Source organism: Mobula hypostoma, chromosome 8 (genome assembly GCF_963921235.1).
Source record: "Mobula hypostoma chromosome 8, sMobHyp1.1, whole genome shotgun sequence".
NCBI classification, from domain to species: Eukaryota; Metazoa; Chordata; class Chondrichthyes; order Myliobatiformes; family Myliobatidae; genus Mobula; species Mobula hypostoma.
Genome location: NC_086104.1, coordinates 31,486,548 through 31,513,587, shown reverse-complemented (window position 1 = coordinate 31,513,587; position 27,040 = coordinate 31,486,548). Strand labels below are relative to the sequence as shown.

General features: G+C 40.8%; 1 protein-coding gene across 4 annotated transcripts in view; it reads left to right on the top strand.

The window, feature by feature from the left end:
• LOC134350445 (tetratricopeptide repeat protein 7A-like) overlaps nt 1–27,040 on the top strand; it is a 265,556-nt gene that overhangs the window by 87,565 nt on the left and 150,951 nt on the right. For all 4 annotated transcript variants that reach the window (XM_063055643.1, XM_063055644.1, XM_063055642.1 and 1 more), the window contains 2 exons: nt 5,486–5,569; nt 24,071–24,175. In XM_063055643.1, the coding sequence (XP_062911713.1) occupies nt 5,486–5,569; nt 24,071–24,175 (189 nt within the window). The remainder of the gene's footprint in view (nt 1–5,485; nt 5,570–24,070; nt 24,176–27,040) is intronic.

Here is a 27,040-nt window from a genome sequence, read left to right as displayed (position 1 = left end):
AGTGCTTTGGTCCTCCAACTGCTTATGGCCAACATGGCCAAGTTGCTGTTCTGAGAATCGCCACTGCTGTTCTTTAGGTAATTTTTGAGGCGTCTGAGGCAAGAGAAACTCCGTTTGCATGAGGCAGATGTCACAGGTACAGTCAGTGATATGCAGATTAGTTTGTATAAATCTATAAATACATCGCGGTAGGGTCTCATTAGAGCTAGAAATTCCACTGTGCCATTCACTGTTTGTCCTTGCTAGAGACTCAACCACTGCTCTCATATACTCACAATTTTCTTGGACAATCTTTGCATGTCCATTGTCAAGCATATTTCCCAATCTTGAACCGTCTTGTTTTCTCAATCTGAATTCGGCCCATGCCTTCATAGCAAACTTATGAGCTGCACTTACATGGTGGATTTTGAAAGCTGTTGTAGCTTTCTGCCAGTTGTGGTAACCGGTGACAGTGAAGGTAGACTCAGAATGGAAACCATGTCCTCCACACAGGAAACGCCTGCGTGCGAAGCAGAACATAGTATTTTTCGTGATTGAATATTCCAGTCAGTCAAACCAGCCACGAATAAAACTCCTTTGCTGATTGACAAACTGTTGCGAAGGGTACTTTTTCAATGATGACCGACCGGGTCCTTTCTCAGGCTGCTGGCTAACATCGCTAACAGTATTCCCACTCGCACTAAGAGCGGCTTCATCCACGTTCTCTTCCGAATCCTGCTCCATTTCTTGTTCCTCTACTTCGCCCTCACATTCCTTCGATGAACTGCTGTCGTCCTCATCCCCACTTACTCCTTTCTGCATGTCACTTTCACTTAAGACAGGCTCAGGCTGAGACACCACTGATTCCTCTGGATGACGTCGTTTTCTCACTAAAGAATCGATCCATTTTTCACGCTGGCCAAAATAATGCACATTCCAGGCCCACACTAGCTTGTAAAAGCACAATATGTGTGTGTGTGTGGGGCATCCGTTAGTCTCACAAGACCATGGATCTGCACCTGGATCCTTCACAATGTATGTATACTATCAATCTCCCGCATGAGTGAGAGTGAATGACATCACCACCTGAAGTGTTCTTAGATCAACTTAACTGATCTGAGGACAGCAACGGCAAGACATTGACAAGGAACAAGTAAACAGAAGTGTAGAGTGGATCTGACAGAGTTTATAACTTTATTGCTGTGTGGGTGCTATTGTAATTGGGGGCACTGTTTCACTAGATCAACTGGAGAAACAAGCTGTATTCAAAACTATAAAGAGAAAGCAAAGCAGCTGCAATTTGTTTGTGAAATTTCAGTTAATTTCTTGCTGGTGCTATTGCAATTTCTGCTGGAACTATAGCACCAGCTAGCACCACCTTAGCACCGCCCCTGTTGGTCTGGTTATTTTTCTGGCGCCAAGCATTCACCATAGACAGAGCTCCTTCAGTGAGACAGGGTGCACCGGGACCTTAGCCCTATGTGAAGGCAGAGTTGTCTTGGGTGGTAGAAGCTATATAATTGCTATTGGCATTTCCTGGATATTTAGTCAGGACCAACCACCCCATACACCCCAAGGTTAGTGAAGAATAATGAAGTGCAATACAGAGAACTAGACAGACAAATTAGACAATTGTGCAATATTGCAAAGGAAGAATAGCTGACTCAAAAATGCAATGAAGTAGAAGGCCATATTAACAGCAGCAAAGAAATGCACAAGAAAATTAAGGAAATTACTGGAATTAAGAAAACCTCCTCTACAGGATGCATAAGATCAGCAGAGGGATCCATACTAACAGATCCAGATAAAGTATGTGAGAGGTAGATTCAGTATATAGAGCATATTTTTGAAGCTAATAGAGGGAACCCCCCAGATATTAAACACCCTAATTCTGGCCCACCTATTACCAAAGAAGAAATAACTAAAGCAGTGAAAAGCATGAAACATGGTAAAGCCACTGGACCTAATGAAATTTCAGCGGAAATGATACAAGCCCTAGAAGATCTGGGCATAGATATTCTTTTTGAACTGTTTAATGGCATATATGAGTCTGGTGTATTGCCTGACAATCTCTTGAAATCAGTATTTATAACTCTGCCAAAAATTCCTGGAAATATTGACTGCGAAAATTATAGAACAATCAGTCTTATGAGTCACATAATAAAGATTTTGTTCAGAATTGTTCTGAGTCCAATTAAAAACAAGTTAAGGTCAGAAACTTTTTAAACTGCAATATAGGTTTATTGAGGATAGAGAAACTAGGAACGCAATTTTCAAACTACAAATGCTTTCAGAAAGGGCAATTGAATATCAAAATGATGTCTTTTTGTGTTTTATTGATTTCACTAAAGCATTCGACAAAGTGCAACATGAAAAATTAATTCAAGTTCTCGCTAAACTAAACATTGACGGAAGGGACCAACAACTGCTTCAAAATTTATATTGGAATCAAACGGTGGCGGTAAAAATTGATGATAATATAAGCAGTTGGACTAAAATTCTAAGAGGAGTTAGACAGGGATGCGTTGCCTCACCTGAATTGTTTAATACCTATAGTGAAATAATTCTCAGAGAAATAGAAGACCTAGATGGGATAAAAATTGGAGGTGTTAACATCAACAATATAAGATATGCAGATGATACCACCCTAATAGCAAGTGCTGCAGAAGACCTACAAATCCTCCTAGACAAAGCAGTACAAACAAGTGCAAATTTTGGTCTAACCATCAACTGCAAAAAAAAACCCAAATGTATGGTGATATCAAAACAGCAGGATACTCCCAACTGCCAATTGTACATCGGTAACCAAGAGATTGAACATAAGACCAGCTTTAATTACCTTGGTAGCTTTATATCACAAGATGCTAGAAGTAAAGTAGAAATAAAAAGAAGAATTGCCATTGCCAAAACCAACTTCCATAAAATGAAACCCATTTTTACCAACAGACATACTTCTATGACAACAAGGCTACTAAAATGTTACATCTGGTCAATCCTACTGTATGCTTCCGAAACATGGACTATAACACCAGAATGCCAAAGAAACTTAGAAGCAACAGAAATATGGTTTCTTAGAAGAATGCTGAAAATATCATATAGAAATAGGGTAACTAATGAGACAGTACTCCAACGTGCCCATACAAAAAGATCTTTAATGAGAACATTAAATGAGAGGAAACTTAAATTCCTGGGCCATGTCATCAGAAAGTAAGAAATAGAATGCCTTACATTACAAGACCGAATGCCTGGGAAATGCGGAAGAGGAGGGCAAAGAAGAAAATATACGGACACCGTGAAAGAACTAATAGATCTAAGTGTGCGAGATATCACTGACGCTGCGAGGGATTGTTCGATATGGAGAGCCATGATCGCCCAAGCGTGTAACATGCAAGGCACATGAAGAAGAAGATAGATGCACTGAGGTTGTGTGAGACGACAACTAGAGGTCATTGGTTAAGGGTGAAAGGTGAAATGTTTAAGGGGAACATGAGGGGGTACTTTAATCAGAGGGTGGTGGGAGTGGGGAACAAGCTGCAAGCAAGTTTTGGGTAAGGGTGTGATTTCAACATTTAAGAGAAATTTGGATAGGTATAGGAATGGGAGAGGTTTGGAGGGCTATGACCCGGGTGCAGGCCATCGAGACTAGTCAGATTAATGGTTCGGCATGGACTAGGTGGGCAGACGGTCCTGTTTCTATGCTGTAGTATTCTATGACTATCACTGCCTCCGGGAGAAAATACACTGTTTCAAATCAGAGAGAATTGCCACGTTTAAATCAAACTATTTGCATGTTACCTGGTAAGTAATACTGGGTAGTCATATTTTAAACTTCAGCAATAAATTGCGTTATATATTTTATATACTACATCATCTCAGTTTTTTATATTAAATACAGAAAATTGCTTAAGCTATGCCTGTAATTATTAATGTAGGGGTGCCAATTTACATTCTCAATTTCAGACATTATAGTCGGCTAAGAGTTCAGATGAGCGTCACTAGCCGAGACGATTTGTCTGTAACTTCATGGGTTCTGTGAAGTTGCCTGCTTTTGGATTCATTGCCATGCTGGATGGCAGTGCAATGAAATATAATTTTATTGATACTTTCGCTCTGCTCCAATACTGTGCCACAGACACTCAACCTAAATATGTCCGTGAGGTTGCAGGACAGTGCCAGATACAGTTCTGTTAATTATCCTCAAGTTGATATAACCATTGGGAAGAAAGTTCAAATCCAAGTACTTTGGATTGCTTTAAAACAGTTTGTTACTGTTAAAGAATATCCCATGGACCTAATTTGAAATATATTTATTTTTTATGATTCTCATGCTAATGAGTGTGATTGCTAGATTAAGAAAAACTGTCAGCTAAAACAGGGTTAAATTTCCAGATGATATTCCTTCAGCATATGGGCCATGAGGTGATTGTGGGTCGCATGATAAAGACTGGTTCTTGGTGAGTAGTGTAGTGTGCTGTTATTACAGTATGGTTTGGTTAAGCAGTCAATACTTTGTCTTGGGGAAATGTGTGTGTCTGAGCAAATACAGTAAACCATGGGAAACATTTTTACCTGTATGATCGGCTCTTTATCTGCTTCTTTTGGCAGCCACATGCAGATTTAGGTAGGGATTGCAATGGGAATTGGTTTATTATTGTCATATGTACTGAGGTACAGTGAAAAACTTGTCTTGCATATTCTCCATAAGGATCAATTCATTGCACAGTACATCAAGGTAGTACAAGGTACGGAAATAACATAATGCAGAATAAAGTGCAACAGCTACCGAGAGAATATGGTGCAGGTAAACAATAAAGTGTAAGACCATGACAAGGTAGATTTTGAAGTCTGGAATTCATCATGTCGTAGTAGGGAACCATTCAATAATCTTATAATCGCAGGGCAGAAGCTGTCATTGGGGCTGGTGGTATATGTTTTCAGACTTTTGTATCTTCTGCCCAATGGGAGAGGAGAAAAGGGAGAATGTCCAGAGGATTTTTGATTGTGCTGGCTTCTTTACTGAGACAGCAAGAAGCACAGACACATGGAGGGGAGGCTGGTTTCTCTGATGTGCTAAGCTGTGTCTGCAACTTTCTGCAGTTTCTTGTGTTCTTGGGCAAAGCAGTTGCCATGATGATCATGGCACGTATGTAATTTATTTCACTCTTGAAAATGTTACTAAGGATGATTTTATTCCTTGGATTTCTCTAGACTGGTTTAATGGAACTTTAGCCTAATTCCAGTTATGCAGTCATTATTTCCTAATCTAGCATTTAATTTGCAAGTTCAGGAAACTGCCCAGCAGATGGCATGATTATAATGTAAAACAAAGAATGAGCTGTGGACTGTTGAAGTAAACCAAACCGTTATCAGAGCAGCAGACACTGTGCGTGAACAGTGTTCTAAGCTGTGATATGTAATAGTCAAGTGGAGAGTGTGGTATTCTTATCAATATGCTTTGTCTGATCTGTCAAGCACAAACCTCATGTTAAAATGTTTCTTTCCTCAGTGTTTAGAACGAGCAATGAAGTTTGCATTTGATGAATTCCACCTGTGGTATCAGTTGGCACTTTCACTGGTGGCTAGTGGGAAGGTAAGATTTCTAACTGCATAGTAGCTGCCATTTATACCTGTCTTCATGTTGATTTGTGTAAATGTAATTTTGAAGTTTTTCATAAATTTGTTTCTGAATGATGCTTGTTATCTTTTGTGTGTGTCTGCAGTTAAAGAGCAAGCCTTTAATTAAACTATAATTTATTCTTTTCCACCTTTCTCTGTCTCTCAATCTTTGCCATGTTTACACATGCAATTTGCATATTGAAGTAAGTTGGAAATGAATCGAATTGTTGTAATAACTCTTGAAATGGATTACTTTCCTCAAACCCATGAAAAACTGACTTAAAATGCCAAGTTATTTTAACTTCTAAAAATGTATTCTAAATCAAAGCAATTTATGTATAGGAGTAGCATTGCACATTTGATGCCTAATTTAATGAATCAAATTACTGAGAGCATTATTTGTAAATTCTCCCTTTTTATTGGTATGCATTAATTATCACCAGATGTTTTAGTATTCTACATTTGAATAGTTAATAAGTACTTTTCAAAAGTACTTATTTAGCTGTACAGTGTTTTGAAATGAACTGAGGTTGTGTTAATAAATTGTCTTTACAGTATTTACAAAATGTATTACTGCTATGTAATGCTGTAGCTTTAACATACAAATAATACAAGCTACTCTAATGTGGTATTGAGTTCACACAATGATCTGTACACAGATTTAATTGTTTAGTGTACTGTAGTTTTAATTATGTATTAACTGCAACACTGCATGGATGAGAAAGTACTTTTTAATAATCAGCTGCTACACAGTACTAGTGATGAGATGCCATATAATTTCCTATCTTATATTTCCCTAATCACAAGTTTAAAATGGTTAGGTTAATCATGACCACGTAGCCCATCTGAGCCTATACATTTCTACAGTTCCATAAAATCTATGTATTGCCAATATTCTGCATGTCAGGCAGCATGACAGTTTGAGGTTGATGGCCTTTCATTGGAACTGAGGAATGTTACAAATCAAACAGGTTTCAGTTGTGGAGAAAGGGGAAGAGAGAACAAAGAAAACGTCTCCGACAGGTGGAGACAAGAAAAGACTGAATTGTGCCACAGAGTGATGGTGACTTGACTGAGAGGGGACAGTGATAGCTTGTTGATCGCAGTTGATCTGTCTAGAAGAGATCTAAATGGAAAGAAACTGGGGAGAGGAGGAAAAAAATTGGAGTGATAACAAAACTACAGTTGCTGGAAATCTAAATTGAAAGAGAACATGGGTCAGGAGTCCCTTGTGGAGAGAAAAAATGAATTAACTTTACAGGTTGATAATCAATTATCAGAGCTGGCAAGTTCTGGTACAAACTGGAAAGGCAGGTTATCTAAAATTTTGGGTCTTGAAGGTTGTTATGCATTTAGAGTTGAAATGCTGTACTTTCAATTTTCGTTAAGCCTTATTGAAAAAGTCTATGAGGTCAAGTACATAGATCAGCGTGGGAGTAAGGTGGAGAATTAACCTGAAATGCAGCTGGAAGCTGAGTATCATCACTGAGAATTGAATGGAGGTGTTCTGTATATGATTAAGCAAGTGAATCACTGATTCACCAAGAAGAGGAGTTTGGGTGTCTGACTGTTAGGAAGGGAAGTCATTAAAAGGGCAGGTCTTAATTGTTTTGAGATTACATGAGAGATTGCATGAGAAAACCAGTGGGTGTTAATGTAGACCAGGGGTTCCCAACCTGGGGCCCACACACCCCTTGCTTAATGATATTGGTCCCTGACATAAATAAGGTTGGGAACCCCTGATGTAGATGGAAAACGAATCTCGGACCTTAAGGTTGAAAAGGTATCTTTGAAATACTGAACAGGGAGAGGAAGATGAGTTTTGTGGTGATGGAAATGACACTGGTGGAATGGAAGGGAAGGGTGAGTCGAACCCTGTCCTTGATCCGGGTGGGAGGTGAGGAGCTGAGAACAGATCTGCAAGAAATGAAATATGCGTAGTTGTAGACAAAAGAGACCACATAAGCTGGAACCTGGAACAAAAAAGCAGAATACTGGAAGAGCTCAGCAGGGAAGCTGCCAAGTGAAAGGGAGGGATTCGTGAGGACAGATCCACCTACCAGGGTTTGTTATGAAGAGAGTGGTTTCTGTAGAAATCAGAAAGGGTGAGGGTGGGAGAATATATGACTGGTGGTGAGATCAAGTTGGAGTTGGTGAAAATGGTGCGGGGTGAGGTGAAAGATGAAGACTAAGACATCTGAATTGCAGTTCTGTCTGTGAAGAGTAGGAAGATGAGATTAAGCATACAGGGAATGGAGGAAATGTGTGTGAGGGCTCTGTCAACTATGGTAGAGGGGTGGTCATGTATCAGGAAGGAGAACACTTCCAAAGCCCTGGGACAAAAAGGCCTTAGAGTCATAGACACTACAACAAAGAAACAGGCCCAAAACTATTATTCTGCCTAATCCCATCGACCTGCATGTGCACCAAATCTATGTTGATAAAGGATCAGCCAGAGGCAGAAAAATTGAGAGTGGATGCATTCCTATCAGGATGCGGGCTGGGAAAGGACAAAGCCAAGGTAGCTTGTGAGTTGGTGGAATTTATATTCATTTCAGCAGTAAGTCTGTCTTCTCACAGAGAAAGATCCAGAAATATAAGAGAAGTGTCAGACATTTCAGATAGTCCTGATTAAATTGAGGGCAGGATAGAAGTTAGTGGCAAAAGTTTAGGAAATCATGTTCCATGTGAACGCAGGATGCAGCACTGATGTAGTCACGGGTGTAGCAGAGAATGAATGGGGGGGTGGGTAAGGTGTCAAATATTTGGAATGGGGATTATTCCTCTTAGTCAATGAAGTTAGGCATAGAAAGAGCCCATTCAAATGCCCATGGCCCAATCTTTGATCTTCAAAAGAGAAGTTGTTGGGTAAGGATAAGCAGTTGAGAGTGTTAGTTGAGGGGAACTAGTCAGGACTTTGTTCAGGAGGAAAGTGGTGGGGCCAAAGACTTTCTTGATTGAGGCTAAAAGTTGGAACCAGGGAGCTGGAAGTTTAGGGATGGTAGAGGACATGAGAGATGTTCCTCCATAAAACCAATGGATAAGGAAGAAGGAAGACATTTCAGAAACGCAGAGTTCTTGTAGGTGAATGTTGAGATGAACATTTCCCTAGCCAGGAGGTCACAGTCACAAAAATACTTTCTGACCATAGAAGGATATGGGGTTAACAGAAGAAGGTACACAAAGGAAAACAGTGAATAGTGTAGCAGACAGAAGGGGCTATATGGCCAACTGCTGCATCGTATAAGTTTGTTGTAGAAATGAATAAACATTGCACATAGGAAGAAAAGTAGGCCATATATTCCTTTGTTTATGGCCTACTTCTGTAAGATCAGTGTACTTCCGTACCTATTCCTCCTCCTCCTCATTTCCCTTGATCCTTTACAGAGAGCATTGAGGAATATATCTGCCTCCTTTCTGAATATATTTAACGTTTTGACCTCCACTGCTTTCTGTAGTAGAGAATTCTACAGGTTCACCGTACTCCAGGTGAAAGAAATTCTCCTGACGTTGAATCCAAATATCCTGAGGCAGAGCACTAGCCATTATAGACAATAGGCGCAGGAGTAGGCCATTTGGCCCTTCGAGCCAGCACCGCCATTCACTGTGATCATGGCTGATCATCCACAATCAGTACCCCATTCCTGCCTTCTCCCCATATCCCTTGACTCCGCTATCATTAAGAGCTCTATCTAACTCTTCCTTGAAGACATCCAGAGAATTGGCCTCCACTGCCTTCTGAGACAGAGCATTCCACAGATCCACAACTCTCTGGGTAAAAAAGTTTTTCCTCAACTCCGTTCTGAATGGCCTTCCCCTTATTCTCAAATTGTGGTCTGTGGTTCTGAACTCCCCCAACATTGGGAACATGTTTCCTGCCTCTAGCGTGTCCAATCCCTCAGGAACTGATCCTGAATCTATATAAAAAATTGGAAAATAATTACCAGTGCGTCCACGATTTCTAGAGCCACCTCCTTAAGTACCCTGTAGTGTAGACCATCAGGCCCTGGGGATTTATCAGCCTTTAGTCCCATTAGTCTATCCAACACCATTTTCTGCCTAATGTGAATCTCCTTCAGTTCCTCCATTACCCTAGTTCCTCTGGCCACTATTACATCTGGGAAATTATTTGTGTCTTCCCTAGTGAAGACAGATCCAAAGTACCTGTTCAACTCGCCTGCAATTTCCTTGTTCCCCATAATAAATTCACCTGTTTCTGTCTTCAAGGGCCCAGCTTTGGTCTTAGCTAATTTTTTCCTCTTCACATACCTAAAGAAGCTTTTACTATCCTCCTTTATATTCTTGGCTAGCTTGCCTTCGTATCTTATCTTTCCGTATTGCCTTTTTAGTTATCCTCTGTTGCTCTTTAAAAGTTTCCCAATCCTCTGGCTTCCTGCTCATCTTTGCTGTTATACTTCTCTTTTATTTTTATACTATCCTTGACTTCCCTTGTCAGCTACGGTCGCCCCTTACTCCCTTTAGAGTCTTTCTTCCTCTTTGGAATGAACTGATCCTGCACCTTCTGTATTATTCCCAGAAATACCTGCCATTGTTGTTCCACTGTCATCCCTGCTAGGGTATCTTTCCAGTCAACTTTGGCCAGCTCCTCACTCATGTGTCCATAGTCCCCTTTATTCAACTGCAATACTGACTCTTCCGATTTTCCCTTCTCCCTCTCAAATTGTAGTTTAAAACTTACCATATTATGGTCACTACCTCCTAATGGCTCCTTTACCTCAAGTTCCCGTATCAAATCTGGTTCATTACACAACACTAAATCCAGAATTGCCTTCTCCCTGGTAGGTTTGAGATGATCCTTTCCGCATTTAGACTGTTTAGTCCTGTTAGAATGTTATGACTTTCTCTGAGACAATGTCATTCTTCTAAACTGCAGTAAATTTAAGCCTAATCAACCCAACCTCCCTTCATGTATTAGTCCTGCATCCCAGCCAGCAGTCGGTAAAACATTTGCTAAAAATTTCTTGACACATTCGGTGAATGCCGACTTAAAAAGTGAAAATGTGATGTGTTCTCTGTCCTCTCTCACCAAGCTATCCCCCTTTTGTGGTATTCATTAACATCAGAATATAAGCAATCTTTATCTGAATTACAGTCTGTTGATTACTTGTACAATAATGCCACTAGAATGTGGAAGTTATAATGTGATATTTATGCCCCTTAGTGCATCTGGGAAGCTGTATGCACTTGATGATTAGGCTTTTGAACATTATCTAGCAGCCTCCACTACTGATGCATGTGTACTTGCTAAGCAATGAGGGCTTTTGTTTTGGGCATTGCGCAACTTTGGCATTCAAAATCAATGATCGATAATTCATTCAAAATTGTAGGAATAAACTGAATTGTTGGCCTCATATGTAAACACACAGAGGTGTGAAAAAGTTCTAGCTTTTCTGCAACTAATGGCAAAAGTTGTGTATGATCTCTCGCCCTCCCACCCCCACTCTCTCCTCTCAGCTTCTTTTCGGAAATATTTTTTCAACCACTGGAGTTTGTTAACATGTTATTAAAAACAATAGATAGGAAATTTTCCTATACCTTCTATTTCATGCAATACACTTGGCTGGACCAAAAGCTTTACTTGATGTACTAAATAAAGGAGATGTGCATTTTACTTTGAAGTGGGAAATGGTAAATGTGGTGACTTGGAACCATTTGTCGATTTTAATGAATCAAAGTACAAATTTTGCAAAATTGTCCCTAAGCTCCGTAGAAAAAACAAGGTCTCCCTGTAGCCACCCATTTAATTCTACTTCTCATTTCCATTCTGACATGTCAATCTGCGGCATTCTCTACTGCTGCAAAGAAGCCACACTCAGGTTGGAGAAGTAACCTTGTATTCCGTCTGGCTGGGTAGCCTCCAACCTGATAGCATGGACATCAATTTCTCCAACTTCCGCTAATTGCACCCTTTTCCTTTCACCATTTCCCATTTCTGTTTCCCTCGCTCACCTTATTTCCTTACCTACCCATCACCTCCCTCTGGTGCTCCACTCCCTTCCCTTTCTTCCATGGTCTTCTGTCCTCTCCTATCAGATTCCCCCTTCTCCATCTCTTTATCTTTCGCCAATCAGCTTCCGAGCTCTTTACTTCACAACCCTTCTCCTGGTTTCACCTATCACCTGCCACCTTGCACTTCTTTCTTCCTTCTCCCCTTCCTTCCCAGTCTTGAAGAAGGGTCTCAGCCCGAAATGTTAACTGTTTACCCTTTTCCATAGATGCACCTGACTCACTGAGTTCCTCCAGCATTTTGTGTGTGTTGCCCTAAACTGTAAAGAGTGTTCATTTACAACAAGAATACTAGCTGCTTTGGAATTTGATAAGATCTATTCTTTCAATATTTTTTTCTGTTATTAATTGAATGCCTGTATCCTATAATGGATGAAGCAGAAGGCAAAGAAATTATCATTCTTTTGGTACCATGCACTAGGATAGCAATCAATCTTCTGCAATCTTAAAGCATTTAAAAGAAAGAAGGGAGAATTATCGATTGTCGGACAGCTCTGGTGATATGAATTACTGTGTCACGGAAGTCACTTCAGTCATTTTCAAAGATGTCACAAGGCTTTTTATAGCTTTAATTTTCTAGTTCTTTCTGATTGAATTGCAAAATAGCTTTGGTGTCATGCAATAACATTTTCAGGATTAAAGACCGGCAATGTAAAAGGGTGGAAGTATTAAGAAAGTGAAATATTAAACATACGAGTTTGGAAGGGGTAAGTAAAAATAGAGATAAATGGAAGTAAGGGAAAGAAGTATTCTAATTTGAAAGATTGTAGAGGGGAGAGGAAAGGAAAGAGGTGATAATGATGGGAAGAGTAAGAAGGGACTGTTTAAAGTTGAAAGAAATTTGAAGAATCTCCTGGAACAGTGCTGAATAATTCACCAATGTACTGTGTAGTCTCATTCACAAGTGGACTGAATGTGAGCAATCAAATGAAAATCTTTATCTTTAAACATCCGTTAGCCTGGCAACGGCCAGTGCCTTCAGCTGAGGAGAAATTGGAAGTAATAGATAATTGGTTACTTCCAATATTCCTGTCACGCAATAAAAACAATTATTGCAGACAATAAAAATTGTAGCATTACCGTACTACTATTTCCAAAGTTGTACCAAGGAACATTGCATTTGTTTTCATCAATGGTGCTGAGATTGAGTGGATTGAAAGCTTCAAGATCCAAGGAGTGGACATTACTAATAGGCTGCCCTGGACCAACCATTGCCAAGAAAGTGCATCAATTGTTTGACTTCCTGAAGAGGCTAAAGAAATTTGGCATCTTAGACCCTCACCAACTTTCAACGATGCACCATAGAAAGAGTCCTATCCGGATGCATCTCGGCTTGGTATGGCAAATGCTTTTCCCAAGACTGCAAAAAAATTATAGATAGTTGTAGATACAGCTCAGCGCATCAAGGAAACCAGCCTCCATGCTATGTATTCCGTCTATACTTCTTGCTACCTCGATAAAGCTGCCAACATAATCAAAGACCCCTCTTGCCCTGGATATCCTCTCTTCTCTGTCCTCTCATCAGGCAGAAGATACAAAACCTGAAAACACGTACCACCACGATCAAGGACGCCTTCTATCCCACTGTTAAAAGACCATAGATGGTTCCCTACTCTATACCTTATTGTCTGCCTGCACTGTACTTCCCTCGTACTGTTGGAATGAAATAGATCTGTATGAATGGCATACAAAACAAAAATGTTAATTACCTCAGTACATGTGACAATAATAAACCAATTTACCAATGTATAACTTATATGACTTATACAACCAATTTATATGACTTATCTATTGGATTCTAATATGCTTTTGAAGCACCACAAAGTTGATGTACAGTCCTGATTCAGGTTGACAGTCTGAAACTTTGAACATGTACTTTTGCTTCCACAAATGCTGTTTAACCTACTGAGTTTTTCTAACTTTGTTTTTTACTGTTCGAGATTCCAGCATCCGCTGTCTCTTTTGTCAACACGAAGTCGATTTTGTCTAAATAGATGATAGTGAAAGGATTTCTTCTTACGGAGTAATTCCAATTGCTTTCTAACAGACCAAAGTTCAAAGTTAATTTTATTATCAGAGTACATATACATTATGTCACCTCATACAAAACTGAGATTCTTTTAATCCTGCAGGCATTTTCATCAAATCTATAGAACAGTAACTGTAACAGGATCATTGAAAGATCACGTAAAGCAGAGAAGGCAATAAACTCTGCAAATGCAAATATAAATAATAGCAATAAGACCAGAATACCATGAGACATAGGAGCAGAATTAAGCCATTGGGCCCATTGAGTCTGCTCTGCCATTCCTCATGGCTGATCCCGGATCCCACTCAACACCATACATCTGCCTTCTCACCCTATCCTTTGATGCCCTGACTGATCAGGAAACAGTCAACTTCCGCCTTAAATATACGCACGGGCTTGGCCTCCACCACAGTCAGTGGCAGAGCATTCTACAGATCTACTGCTCTGTGGTTAAACCTCCTTACCTCTGTTCTAAAGGGTCACCCCTCAATTTTGAGGCATCTTTCTAGTTCTAGATACACCCACTACTGGAAACATCCTCTCCACATTCACCCTATCTAGTCCTTTCAACATTTGGTAGGTTTCAATGAGATCCCCACGCATTCTTCTAAATTCCAGTGAGTACAGGCCCAAAGACGCCAAACGCTCCTCACATGTTAACCCCTTCATTCCCAAAATCATCTTTGTGAACCTCCTCTGGACTCTCTCCAATGACAACACATACTTTCTGAGTTATGGGACCCAAAACTGTTGACAAAGCTCCAAATGCGGCCTGACTAGTGTCTTATAAAGGCTCAGCATTATCTCCTTGCTTTTATATTCTATTCCCCTTGAAATAAATGCTTGTATTGCATTTGGCTTCTTTACCACAAACTCAACTTGTAAATTAACCTTCTGGGAGTCTTGCACGAGGACTCCTAAATCCCTCTGCAGCTTTGATGTTTGAACCTTTTCCCCATTTAGAAAACTAGTCTGTATTATTGTTCCTTTTACCAAAATGCATTATCATATATTTCCCAACACCGTTTTGCATCTGCCACCTTTTTGCCCATTCTTCCAATTTTTCTAAGCTCTACTGCAATCACATTGCTTCCTTAGCGCTACCTACCCCTCCACCTATCGCCACTAACTTTGCCATAAAGCCATCAATTCCAATATCTAAATCACCGATAAACAATGTGAAAAGCAGTGGTCCTAATACTGACCCTTGAGCAACATCAGTAGACGCAGGCAGCCAACCAGAAAAGGCCCTTTTTTCCCCTACTTGCTGCCTTCTGGCTGTCAGCCATTCCTCTATCCATGCCAATATCTTTCCTGTAACACCATAGGATTTTATCTTGTTAAGCAGCCTCATGTGTGGCACCTTATCAAATGCCTTCTGAAACTCCAAGTAAATAACATACACTGCCTCTCCTTTGTCCACCATGCTTGTTATTTCCTCGAAGAACTGTTAACAGATTTGTCAGGCAAGATTTCTCTTTATAGAAACCATGTTGACTTTGACTTACTTTCTCATTAGTCTCCAGGTATCCAGAAACCTCATCCTTAATAATAGACTCCAGTACCTTCCCAATCATTGAGTTTGGGCTGACTGGCCTATAATTTCCTTGTGAGTCTGTTGGGGTCATCTATTGCATCCGGTGCTCCTGGTGCGGCCTCCTCTACATCGGTGAAACCTGACGCAGATTAGGGGACCGCTTTGTCGAGCACCTCCACTCCATCCGCCACAACAGATAGGATCTCCCGGTAGCCACCCACTTCAACTCTGCTTCCCATTCCCATTCAGATATGTCCATACATGGCCTCCTCTACTGCCATGATGAGGCTAAACTCAGGTTGGAGGAGCAACACCTCATATACCGTCTAGGTAGTCTCCAGCCCCTGGTATGAACATAGAATTCTCCAACTTCCGGTAATTCCCTCCCCCTCCCTTCCTCTATCCCTATTTCACTCTGCCCCCTCCTCCAGCTCCCTCATGGTTCCACCTCCTTCTTCTACTACCCATTGTTTTCAGAGCTATGATGTCAATGCTTCCCCTCCCCCACCACTTTGTCTTTCAAATTACTGGTCTTTCAACTGACGCTACAAGCATTCTTCAAATCCTTCCCCATCTTTCATTCTTCAGTCCTGACGAAGGGTTCCGGCCCAAAACGTCGACTCATCGTTTCTGACTGATGCTGCCCGATCTGCTGAGTTCATCCAGCGTACTGAAAGTGTTGCTTTGATCTTTTACAGCATCTGCAGATTACTTTTTGTCTATAATTTCCTTTCTTTTGCCTTCTTCCCTACTTAAAGAGTAGAGTAAGATTTGCAATGTTCAGGTCTTCCAGGACCATGTCAGAATCAAGTGATGCTTGAAAGATCAAGAGCAATGCATCTGCTGTCTCTTCAGTGACCCCCGTCAGGGCTCTGGGATGTAGTCCACCTGGTCCAGGAGACGTCCATTTTAACACCAATCTCTTACTAGCTCTTCTTTCAGTTAGTCCTGACGAAGGGTCTCAGCCCGAAACGTCGACTGTACCTCTTCCTAGAGATGCTGCCTGGCCTGCTGCGTTCACCAGCAACTTTGATGTGTGTGGCTTACCACCTTTGAGTTTGCTTAGCACTTTTTCCTTTGTAGTAGCAATGGCACCCACGGACCTCTGGCACACTGCTAGTGTCTTCTACAGTGAAGATAATTATGAAATACCCATTAAGTTTATCTGCCATTTCTTTGTCCTTTATTACTACCTCACCAGCATCATTTCCCAGTGGTCCAATATCACCTCCCTTTTATTCTTTATATAACAAAAAAAAAATTGGGTATCCTGCTGCATATTATTGGCTAGTCTGCCCTCATTTTTCACCTTTTCCCTTCCTATGGCTTCTTTAGTTGCCTTTTGTTGGATTTTAAAAGCTTCCCAATCATCCAAGGTCCCACTCACTTTTGCTACCTTATATGCCCTTTCCTTGGATTTTATGCAGTTCTTAACTTCCTCTGTCAGCCACGGTTGCCAAACCCTGCCATTTGAGAAGTTCTACCTCTGTGGGACATATTTATGCTGCACCTTGTGAACTGTCCCCAGAAACCTCAGCCATCTCTGCTCTGCCATCATCCCCGCCAGTATTGTCTTCCAGTCCACCAGGGCAAGCTCCTCTCTCATGCCTCTAATTCCCTTTATTCCATTGTGATACTGATACATCTGACTTGTGCTTCTCCCTTTTAAATTGCAATATGAATTCAATCATATTATGATCACTGCCTCCAGTGTGACAGTGGAAAAGTGTATATGGAACCGGAGGAAATAGCGGAGGTACTTAATGAATACTTTGCTTCAGTATTCACTATGGAAAAGGATCTTGGTGATTGTAGGGTTGACTTTCAGTGGACTAAAAAGCTTGAGAATGTAGATATTAAGAAAGAGGATGTGCTGGAGCTTTTGGAAAGCATCAAGTTATAAGTCACCGGGACCGGCTGGGCTACTGTAGGAAGTGAGGGAGGAGATTAGTGAGCCTCTGGCAATGATCTTTGCATCATCAATGAGGACGAGAGAAGTTCCAGAGGATTGGAGGGTTGCGGATGTTGTTCTCTTATTCAAGAAAGGGAGTAGGGATAGCCCAGGAAATTATAGGCCAGTGAGTCTTACCTCAGTGGTTGGTAAGTTGATGGAGAAGATCCTGAGAGGCAGGATTTATGAACATTTGGAGATGCATAATATGATTAGGAATAGTCAGCATGGTTTTGTTAAAGGCAGGTTCTGCCTTATGAGCCTGATTGAATTTTTTGAGGATGTGACTAAACACATTGATGAAGGTAGAGCCGTAGATGTAGTGTGCATGGATTTTAGCAAGGCATTTGATAAGGTACCCCATGCCAGGCTCATTGAGAAAGTAAGGAGGCATGGGATCCAAGGGGACATTGCTTTGTGAATCCAGAACTGGCTTGCCCACAGAAGGCAAAGAGTGGTTGTAGATGGGTCACATTCTTCATGGAGGCCAGTGACCAGTGGTGTGCTTCAGGGATCTGTTCTGACACCCCTACTCTTTGTGATTTTTATAAATGACCTGGATGAGGAAGTGGAGGAATGGGTTAGTAAATTTGCTGATGACACAAAAATTGGTGTTGTAAATAGTGTGGAGGGCTGTCAGAGGTTACAACGGGACATTGATAGGATGCAAAACTGGGCTGAGAAGTGGCAGATGGAGTTCAACCCAGATAAGTGTGAGGTGGTTCATTTTGGTAGGTCAATTATGATGGCAGAATATAGCATTAATGGCAAGACTCTTGGCAGTGTGGAGGATCAGAGGGATCTTGGAGTCCGAGTCCATAGGACACTCAATGCTGCTACGCAGGTGGAATCTGTGGTTAAGAAGGCATACAGTGCATTGGCCTTCATCAACCATGGAATTGAGTTTAAGAGCCGAGAGGTAATGTTGCAGCTATATAGGACCCTGGTCAGACCCCACTTGGAGTACTGTGCTCAGTTCTGGTTGCCTCATTACAGGAAGGACGTGGAAACCATAGAAAGGGTGCAGAGGAGATTTACAAGGATTGGGGAGCATGCCTTATGAGAATAGTTTGAGTGAACTTGGCCTTTTTTCCTTGGAGCGACGGAAGATGAGAGGTGACCTGATAGAGGTGTACAAGATAATGAGAGGCATTGATCGTGTGGATAGTCCAAGGCTTTTTCCCAGGGCTGAAATGACTAGCACGAGAGGGCATAGTTTTAAGGTGCTTGGAAGTAGGTGCAGAAGAGATGTCAGGGGTAAGTTTTTTACACAGAGAGTGGTGAGTGTGTGGAATGGGCTGCCGGCGGCGGTGGTGGAGGCGGAAACAATGGGGTCTTTTAAGTGACTGCTGGATGGCTTCATGGAGCTTAGAAAAATAGAAGGCTATGGGCAAAGCCTAGGTAGTTCTAAGGTAGGGACATGTTCGACACAGCTTTGTGGGCCGAAGGGCCTGTTTTGTGCTCTATGTTTTCTATGTTTCTACTCAGTGCCAGAGGCACAGCCACTATTGCTGCCTCCATGTAGATTCCTCTCCCCCCCCCCCCCAACAGTACTCAAAAAGGAGTGTTACTTATTATGGAGGTTGATGTCCACAGGGTTACTCTCCACTATCTGACATTCTCCCTTCCCTCTCGTGACAGTCACCCATTTATCTGTCTGCCTTGGGGTGGTTACCTCCCTGTATTTCCTGTCTATCACTGCTTCACTTTCCCTAACAAGCTGAATCACTAATAAAAGATGAAATAACAAGGTAAAGAAAGTGAGATCATAGGTTGTGGGAACATCTCATTAGATGAGTGTAATGATCCCTTTTTGTTCAAGAACCCGATGTTTGAGGTTCTTGAACCTGGTGGTGCAAGTCCTGAGACACTTGGACCTTCCACCTGATGACAGCAGTGTGAAAAGAGCATGGCGTGGATGGTGAGGATCTTTGATGATGGATGCTGCTTTTCTACAACAGCGTTTCATGTAGATGTGACTATGGGTTAGATTTGATTAGCCATAAAAATAAATGATCACTATTTATAGATATCTTTATTATGTCAGAATGCTGTTCGTTGACTGTAGCTCAGCATTTAACACTAGCATTCCCACAGTCCTGATTGATAAGCTACAGGACCTGGGCCTTTGTACTCCCCTCTGCAATTGGAAACTTGACTTCCTAACCCAAAGACCACTATCTGTGCATGTTGGTAATAATATCTCCTCCTCGCTGACAATCGACACCGGCGCACCTCATGGACCTGTGCTTAGCTCTACTCTCTCTATACCCATGACAACGTGGCTGGGTATAGCTCAAATGTCATCTATGAGTTTGCTGAAGATACAACCACTGTTGGTAGAATCTCAGGTGGAGATGAGAGGGCATACAGGAGCGAGATATACCAGCGAGTTGAATGGTGTCACAGACCAAAGAGCTGATTGTGGATTGTGGACTTCAGGAAGTGTAAGACAGGGGATCATGAACCAATCCTCATAAAAGGATTAGAAGTCAAGTTCCTAAGGTTCAAGATCTCTGAGAATCTAACCTAGTCCCAACATATCAATGCAGCTATAAAGAAGGCAAGTCAGCGGTTATATTTCATTAGGAGTTTGAGGAGATTTGGTTTGTCACCTAATCACTTGAAAACTTCTACAGATGCACAGGGAGGGCATTCTGACAGACTGCATCACTCTCTGTATTGGGGGCAGGGGGGATTGCTCCTACACAAGACCGAACAGGAAGTTGTAAAATTAGTCACTCCATCATGGGAACTCGCCTCCATAGTCGCCTTCAAGAAGCAGTGCCTTAGAAAGTCCCCCATCACCCAGGACTTTCCCTCTTCTATTGTTACCATCAGGAAGGAGGTACAGAAGCCTGAAGGAACACACTCAGCAATTCAGGAACACCTTCTTCCCTGCTGCCATCCTATTTCTAAATGCACATTAAATCTATAAACACTACCTCACTTTTTTATTTTTTCTGTTTTTGCAGTACTTTTTTGAATTTAACTATTTAATACAGTGGTCCCCAACCTCCGGGCCGTGGCCCGGTATCGGTCCGCGGCCTGAAGGTTGGGGACCACTGGTTTAACATATGTATATACTTACTGTAATTCATTTATTTATTTTTTTCTGTATTTATCATGTACTTCTTTGTACTGCTGCCACTAAGTTAACAGATTTCACGACCCATGCCAGTGGTATTAAACCTGATTCTGATTCTAAATGGTCCAAAATAACGCACTGAAACTTGCAGTCTTTAAGTAATTGACGCAGTTATATGTGTGATGCAGTACACTGAAATATTATTACCATGCTGAGATCCTTTATATTACAATTCTGCTAATTACAGTCATGACAATGTTTTTAAACACTTTTTCCAAAATGATCATATTATTTCCCTCTGGTGAACATGGGTTCTAAAATAACATCTTCCTACATTAACAAGCAGCTAAGGGAATGAACTAAAAATGCTTCCTCAGTGATGACCTAATTTTTGTCTTGACTTGCTACCAAATTATTGATGTTAACAGTGTAGTAGGTTAAGGAGTATCTTGGGTCTTCTCAGCAGCTTCAGGTCGATAAGTTGTTTCTGAAAATTTGTCAACAGGTAAAGAACAGAAATTCTAAGAAATTACATTCTGGACATTCATTAATAAATCATAAACCACCCTGTTTGTAGAATTTGACAGTAAGGAGGGTATTGTTGTGATTCCTACTTTTGGAACAGCTATCTACATAATGCCATTCCCTCATGTCCAATTCCCCAACCTGTTTAAATTCTACTTTTTCAAATATTTACCTACTCTTCTAAAACCTATTATAGGTACTGCTTTCACTCAGAACATCATGTCATAACTGTCTTCTGAATTATGAGATTTCTCCTCTTCTCTCCATTAATTTTCTTAGTGACTTCCATAAATTTATGATCTTTTTTTCGGGCACTTGAAGGTTGTGTTGTTGCTCAAGGAAAGGGTGCCCAGAATTCTGGTGTAGTCCCAGATTTGCCTAGATTTTGTTTTGAGCCATTAGAAACAAAACGTGGTCAGATAACCCACATAAACACAAGAGATTCTGCAGATGATGGAAATCTTGAGCAACACTCAAAATGCTGGAGGAACTTAGCAAGTCCAGCAGCATCTATGGAAAGGAATAAACAGTCAACATTTCAGGCTGAAATCTTTTATCAGGACTGGAAAGGAAGAGGGCAGAAGCAAGGATAAGAAGATGGGAGGGGGGAGGAAAGGAGTTCAAGCTGGCAGGTGAGAGGGGAGGGCAGATGAGAAGGAAGGTGGGTGGGTGAGTTGAAAGAGGTAAAGGGCTGAAGAAGAAGGAATCCAATGGGACAGAGCAGGAGGCAATATGAGAAAGGGAAGGAGGAAGAGAACCAGAGGGAGGTGATGGGCAAGCAAGAAGTATAACCTAAATTGGAACAGTCTACTTTGCATCAATGTTAATTTAACTTTTGGCCAAAAGATGTGATATATTTTGAATATTTGAAAACCTGCAGGATGTCAAATGAGTATCTTGCTCATAGGAGGTGGTGTCCAAGTGGAAACACAATATAGTGTTAGTGAAATAGAGAGTAATACATTCAATATTTTTGTTGTTGAATTTCCTTCTACTACCCTTTTCAGGCTGTGCATTCTACATCATAACAAGAAATTTATTTATTCATAACATAGCATCTGATTCCTTGTGCCTACACTTATCTGCTTCCTGCTTCTTAGAATCATTGAAGTTTAAAGCACAGAAGCAGCCCATGTTAGGCCCAGTGTGCCGAACTGACTCTTCGAAAGAGCATTTGTTGCTATGACACCACTGGCCCAACCCAACTTACCACACTTTTGTCAGTACCATTTAAGTTCCTTAGTAAATGAAAATTAAGAAATAAATAATTACAGATGCTGCAAATCAGAAGTAATGATTGAAAGCTCTTGAAACTCTTGGCGGTTCAGGCAGCATTTGCCGAAAGCAAAGCAGAGTTAATGTTTTAGGTCAGAAACCCTTTATTAGACCAAGAGTCTTTGACCTGAAATAGTAACTCTGTTTATGTCTTCATCGTTGCTGCCTGATCTCCTGAGTATTTCTAACACATTCTGTTTTAGTTTCAGATTTCCTGCATATGCAATATCTGCTGTTCATTTGCCACCAGGGATTTGCCTTCTAAGGTCTGGCAGACCTTGCTAGAGTTGGCTCTGTGCTCTCATGCCCCTGTGAAGCCAAATGAAGACTTAGGAGAGTTTAGAGGGAGGATGTGACTTTGTATAAGGAAATGACAGGACACGAAACAGGGCTATCTTGGATGAGTGTGCTACACAGGCATTGGATTTTCACCTTTCACTGACTGATAATGGTTGGAAGTGCACGATGATATTGGATGAGGATGTAGAGAGGAGCACTTACGATGCTCCTTCCACCATGTCTTTCAGGAGCAGTTGAACTTGATGACACACCTATAGATTGATAGCACAACTGAGTGAAAATAGAGAAGAAACAGCAGTGAACTTTTCTGCGAAAGTTGAATATGCTACTATATTACTCACTGCTCTAACAAGAACTACAGTGGAAAGAGGACCAGTGTTGGTCATCAAGCCACCATTGGTCTTTCTAGCTAAACTGGAACCCTGATGAGTAGGATTATTTACTTTCCTCGTTTTTACTATAAAGCACTTTTTGAAGGTTAATATTTATATGTGTTAATTCTACTTCAATCAAATGTTCTTGAAATAGGAAGAACATATCCACTCTAAATGTGTGTTTTCATTTTGGATGTCGTCATTACCTTTTTAAAAGAAGTCAAACCATTTTAGCATATTATAATTAAATGCTAACAGCCTCTCATTTCTGTCTATCATTACTCCTTATCTTTTTTGGAATATTTTGACTAGAGCACTGCTGTAATGATGTTGTTTGTGAACCAGCTTTGAAACAGTCATTTCTATTTCCTTACAAAGCCAGTAACTTACAATTCAAATGAATCACATGTAGGATAAGTCATAGCAATTTAGTGTTTAGTTCAACTGGAGGAATGCCTAGTTGGCTGATCAGATGATGTCATTAGCAATAATTATTGGAGTCACAGAGGTTAACCCAATTCCCGATGCATTTTGCTGAGTAATTAGTACATCTCTGGAAAATTACTGTGTAAAGTAATTGTTATGCTATTTCATTTGAAGAGTTTACCATCAAAGTTTAGACAATTCAACAGAAGGATATTAACCATTATTTTAGTTTCTCATATAACATCGATGATTCCAGTTCATTATTTTGGTTGAATATAGATTTCTGGTTTGTAGCCAGTTAATCATTTGTTGTAGTCCTGGGCCACAAAATGGGAAAGACCGATTTGAACAGGAAAGTAGTCCAGGGATCCTATCCCTGATGGTCATACATTTCTACGTATTTGATCTTTTGTGTGTTATCAGATGAGGATGGTGAGGGGGTGGGGCAGATAGGCATGTCTGGGATATTTATGTTCCCATTTCCCTCAATCTGCCTCTGACCCATTATTGTAAAATATACCAAAGTCAACTATGTAGAGTCAAACATAAATGGTAGTAATTTGGACAAAGTGCACCAAAGAACTGCGATTACTTGCGGAAAAGTATGCTAGTATGACTCATGCCCATTGGGGGCTGGAAGGAAAATTAAAGAAAAAAGAGACTAGAATAAAAGGATGCATCTAATTATAGACTAAATAATTTGTTTCCTTTAGTTCCTTGGTCGACTCAATATTATTTGATACTTACTAATATGCATTGTGACGAATGTCATTCTTTGTACAAGCATTACTTTGCCTTCGGGGTTAAAGGTGCTGAATTTAATATTCTGTAGTTTTTTTGGAATGGATTTATTAATGTTCCATTTTGAACTATGTCAAAATAGATTCTGAATGTTACCAAGAATTAAAAAAAATGATTTGTGATTATTTTGTTTAATTTTCAGTTTACTTGGGCTGTGTCTGCTCTCAGAGAATGTGCAAAACTCCAACCTAAAGATCCATGCATACCACTCATGGCTGCCAAGGTTTGCATTGGCTCTCTACACTGGGTAAGTGTATCCTTTCCCTAATCCTTTGATGTTGTGCAGATCAGTAGCTGGTGATAGAAACCTAATGTGCATTACAGTGAAGGAGTCATGCTATTTTTGTGGGGTATTCTGCAACGGGCATTGTAATGATTATCATCTGAAAATGCTCCTTTATTAAAACAAAATAAAGCTGAAAAGAAAGTGAGTAGTACAGTATATACTCTGTGACTTTTATATAATCCTTTTATAATAATTACTAATTCAACTTCATATGTTGCTCATCAGAGTTCATCTCAATGGGTTTATCAATTAATTTACTCATTGCCATTTCTTTTAATCCCACCCAATCTGAATTGAGCCCTTGCCTGTATTGGACTCAGCCAGCAATGTATTTCTGATTGGTTGTTTTCAAACTTGACCATAAGCCCAACTTGCTCCTTTTTCCAGTGTGTACCTCATCACAATCTTGAGCTCTGCCCCACCACCCTTTGGTGTCCTGGCCTGCCGACTTCAAGGCACTGTGGCTAGACTTTCACTTAAGACCTTTCTCTGGGCTGGATTCTGTGCTGAGTTGGCTGGTTTCAACCACGTCACGAAACTAATTCACCTTCTTCTCCTTGCCCCATATCAGTCCTCATTTTGAGTCTGATCCCTGTACCATTCAGTCCTGTTGCAGGGTTTTGACTGAAATGTCCATTTGTATCTTTTGCCCCCATAGAAGCTGTTTGACCTGCTACATTCTGGCTCTCTGTGAAGTGAGTGTGTATCTCCTTTAGAAGGCAGTGTGACTGAGAAAATGAGCAGGGGTATGAGGTAGTAAAAAAGATGCAAGAAGAGGGAGAAGCAGGGAGCCATATCTGCCCAGAGCGTTCCACCACCTAAATTTCAAAGAACGATGATGTGGAAAATGTCAAACAATTCAGTAACTTCACTGAAACTTTCCTCCTACTGTAACTACAACCGCAACTGCAGCTTTAGAATGGGGCTAGAACGCCACTGTGTGTGGTTGTCAAGGTGACCGTGGTGATACTATTTTAAAACACCTCTTCTTCGGGGCTGGGAAAGGAGATATTTACAACATCTTGCTGTTATTTAAACACCATTGTATAAGAGCTATTTATTCATTGACCTCGCTATGCTTCACTGTCTCATGACAGAGGCCAGTAGGGGACGATGATACCTAGTTTTGAAGAAGTTGAATCACCTCAGTGTAAGCGTGCTTTAAGCAGGTGGTGTGGTTGCTTGAGTGGTAGCACACCTTTTAACCTAAATATTTGCTCACAATACATCCAGCTGTGTTGATAAAGATAGCAACATCATGTAACATTTGCATGCATTGTGAACTTCATCCTAGATTTTGGAAGCACTGTCTTCCTTGTACTTTGCTGATAAAACAAACTTCTCATCGACTCTTTGAGGGGTACCATGGAGATATCTGTTGTTTTGAAATTGATTTTGTGGGCTTTGTTTTAGAGTCTCAGAGACCTTTTCCAGGGATGTCAAGCTGATGCCATGAAAGTCACTCAACCCTGCACCCATTCAGAAGGCTGTGTCAGTGCAAGTTTAGCCACAGATCCATTAATCCCATAGTCCAAATCATTGACATACATTGTAAAATGCAGCGGTCCTAGCATCGACCCCTGTGGAACTCCACTGGTAACTGGCAGCCAGCCAGAATAAGATCCCTTTATTCCCACTCTCTGCCAATCAGCCAATGCTCCACCCATGCTAGTAACTTCCCTGTAATTCCATGGGCTCTTATCTTGCTAAGCAGCCTCATGTATGGCACCTTTCCAAAGGCCTTCTGAAAATCCAAGTCCACCAAGTCTACTATATCTCCTTTGTCTACCCTGCTTGTAATTTCCTCAAAAAATTGCAGTAGGTTAGTCAAGCAGGATTTTCCTTTCAGGAAACCATGCTGGCTTTGGCCTATTTTGTCATGTGCCTCCAGGTATGTCGTGATCTCATCCCTAACGATCGATTCCAACAACTTCCTAACCACTGATGTCAGGCTAACAGGTCTATAGTTTCCTTTCTGCTGCCTCAGACCCTTCTTAAATAGTGGAGTAACATTTCCAATTTTCCAGTCATCCAGTACAATGCCAGAATTATCAATTCTTGAAAAATCATTGTTAATGCTTCCACAATCTCTCCAGCTACTTCCTTCAGAACCTGAGGGTGCATTCCAACAGGTCCAGGAGATTCAGACCATTAAGCTTCCTGAGCACCTTCTCAGTCGTAATTTTCACTGCACATACTTCACTTTCCTGACACTCTTGAATGTCCAGTATACTGCAGATGTCTTCCACTGTGAAGCCTGATGCAAAATACGCATTCAGTTTCTCTGCCATCTCTACGTTTCTCATTACAATATCTCCAGTGTCATTTTCTATTGGTACTATATCTACCTTCAACTCTCTTTTACCTTTATATACTTAAAAAAGCTTAGTATCTTCTTTGATATTAGTCGCTAGCTCCCTTTCATAATTCATCTTTTCCTTCCTAATGACCTTCTGCAAGTTTTTAAAAGCTTTCCAATCCTTTAGCTTCCCACTAGCTTTGGCTTCCTTGTATGCCCTCTCTTTTGCTTTTACTTTGGCTCTGACTTCACTTGTCAGCCACAATAGTGTCCTTCTTCCATTCGAAAATTTCTTCATATTTGGAATATATCTGTCTTGCACATCCCTTATTTTTCGCAGAAACTCCAGCCATTGCTGCTCTGCTGTCCTTCCTGCTAGTGTCCCTTTCCAGTCAACTTTGGCCAATTCCGCTCTCATGCCATTGTAATTTCCTTTATTCCACTGAAATACTGACACATTGGAATTTAGTTTCTCCTTCTCAAATTTCAAAGTGAACTCGATTATATTGTGATCATAGTTCCCTAAG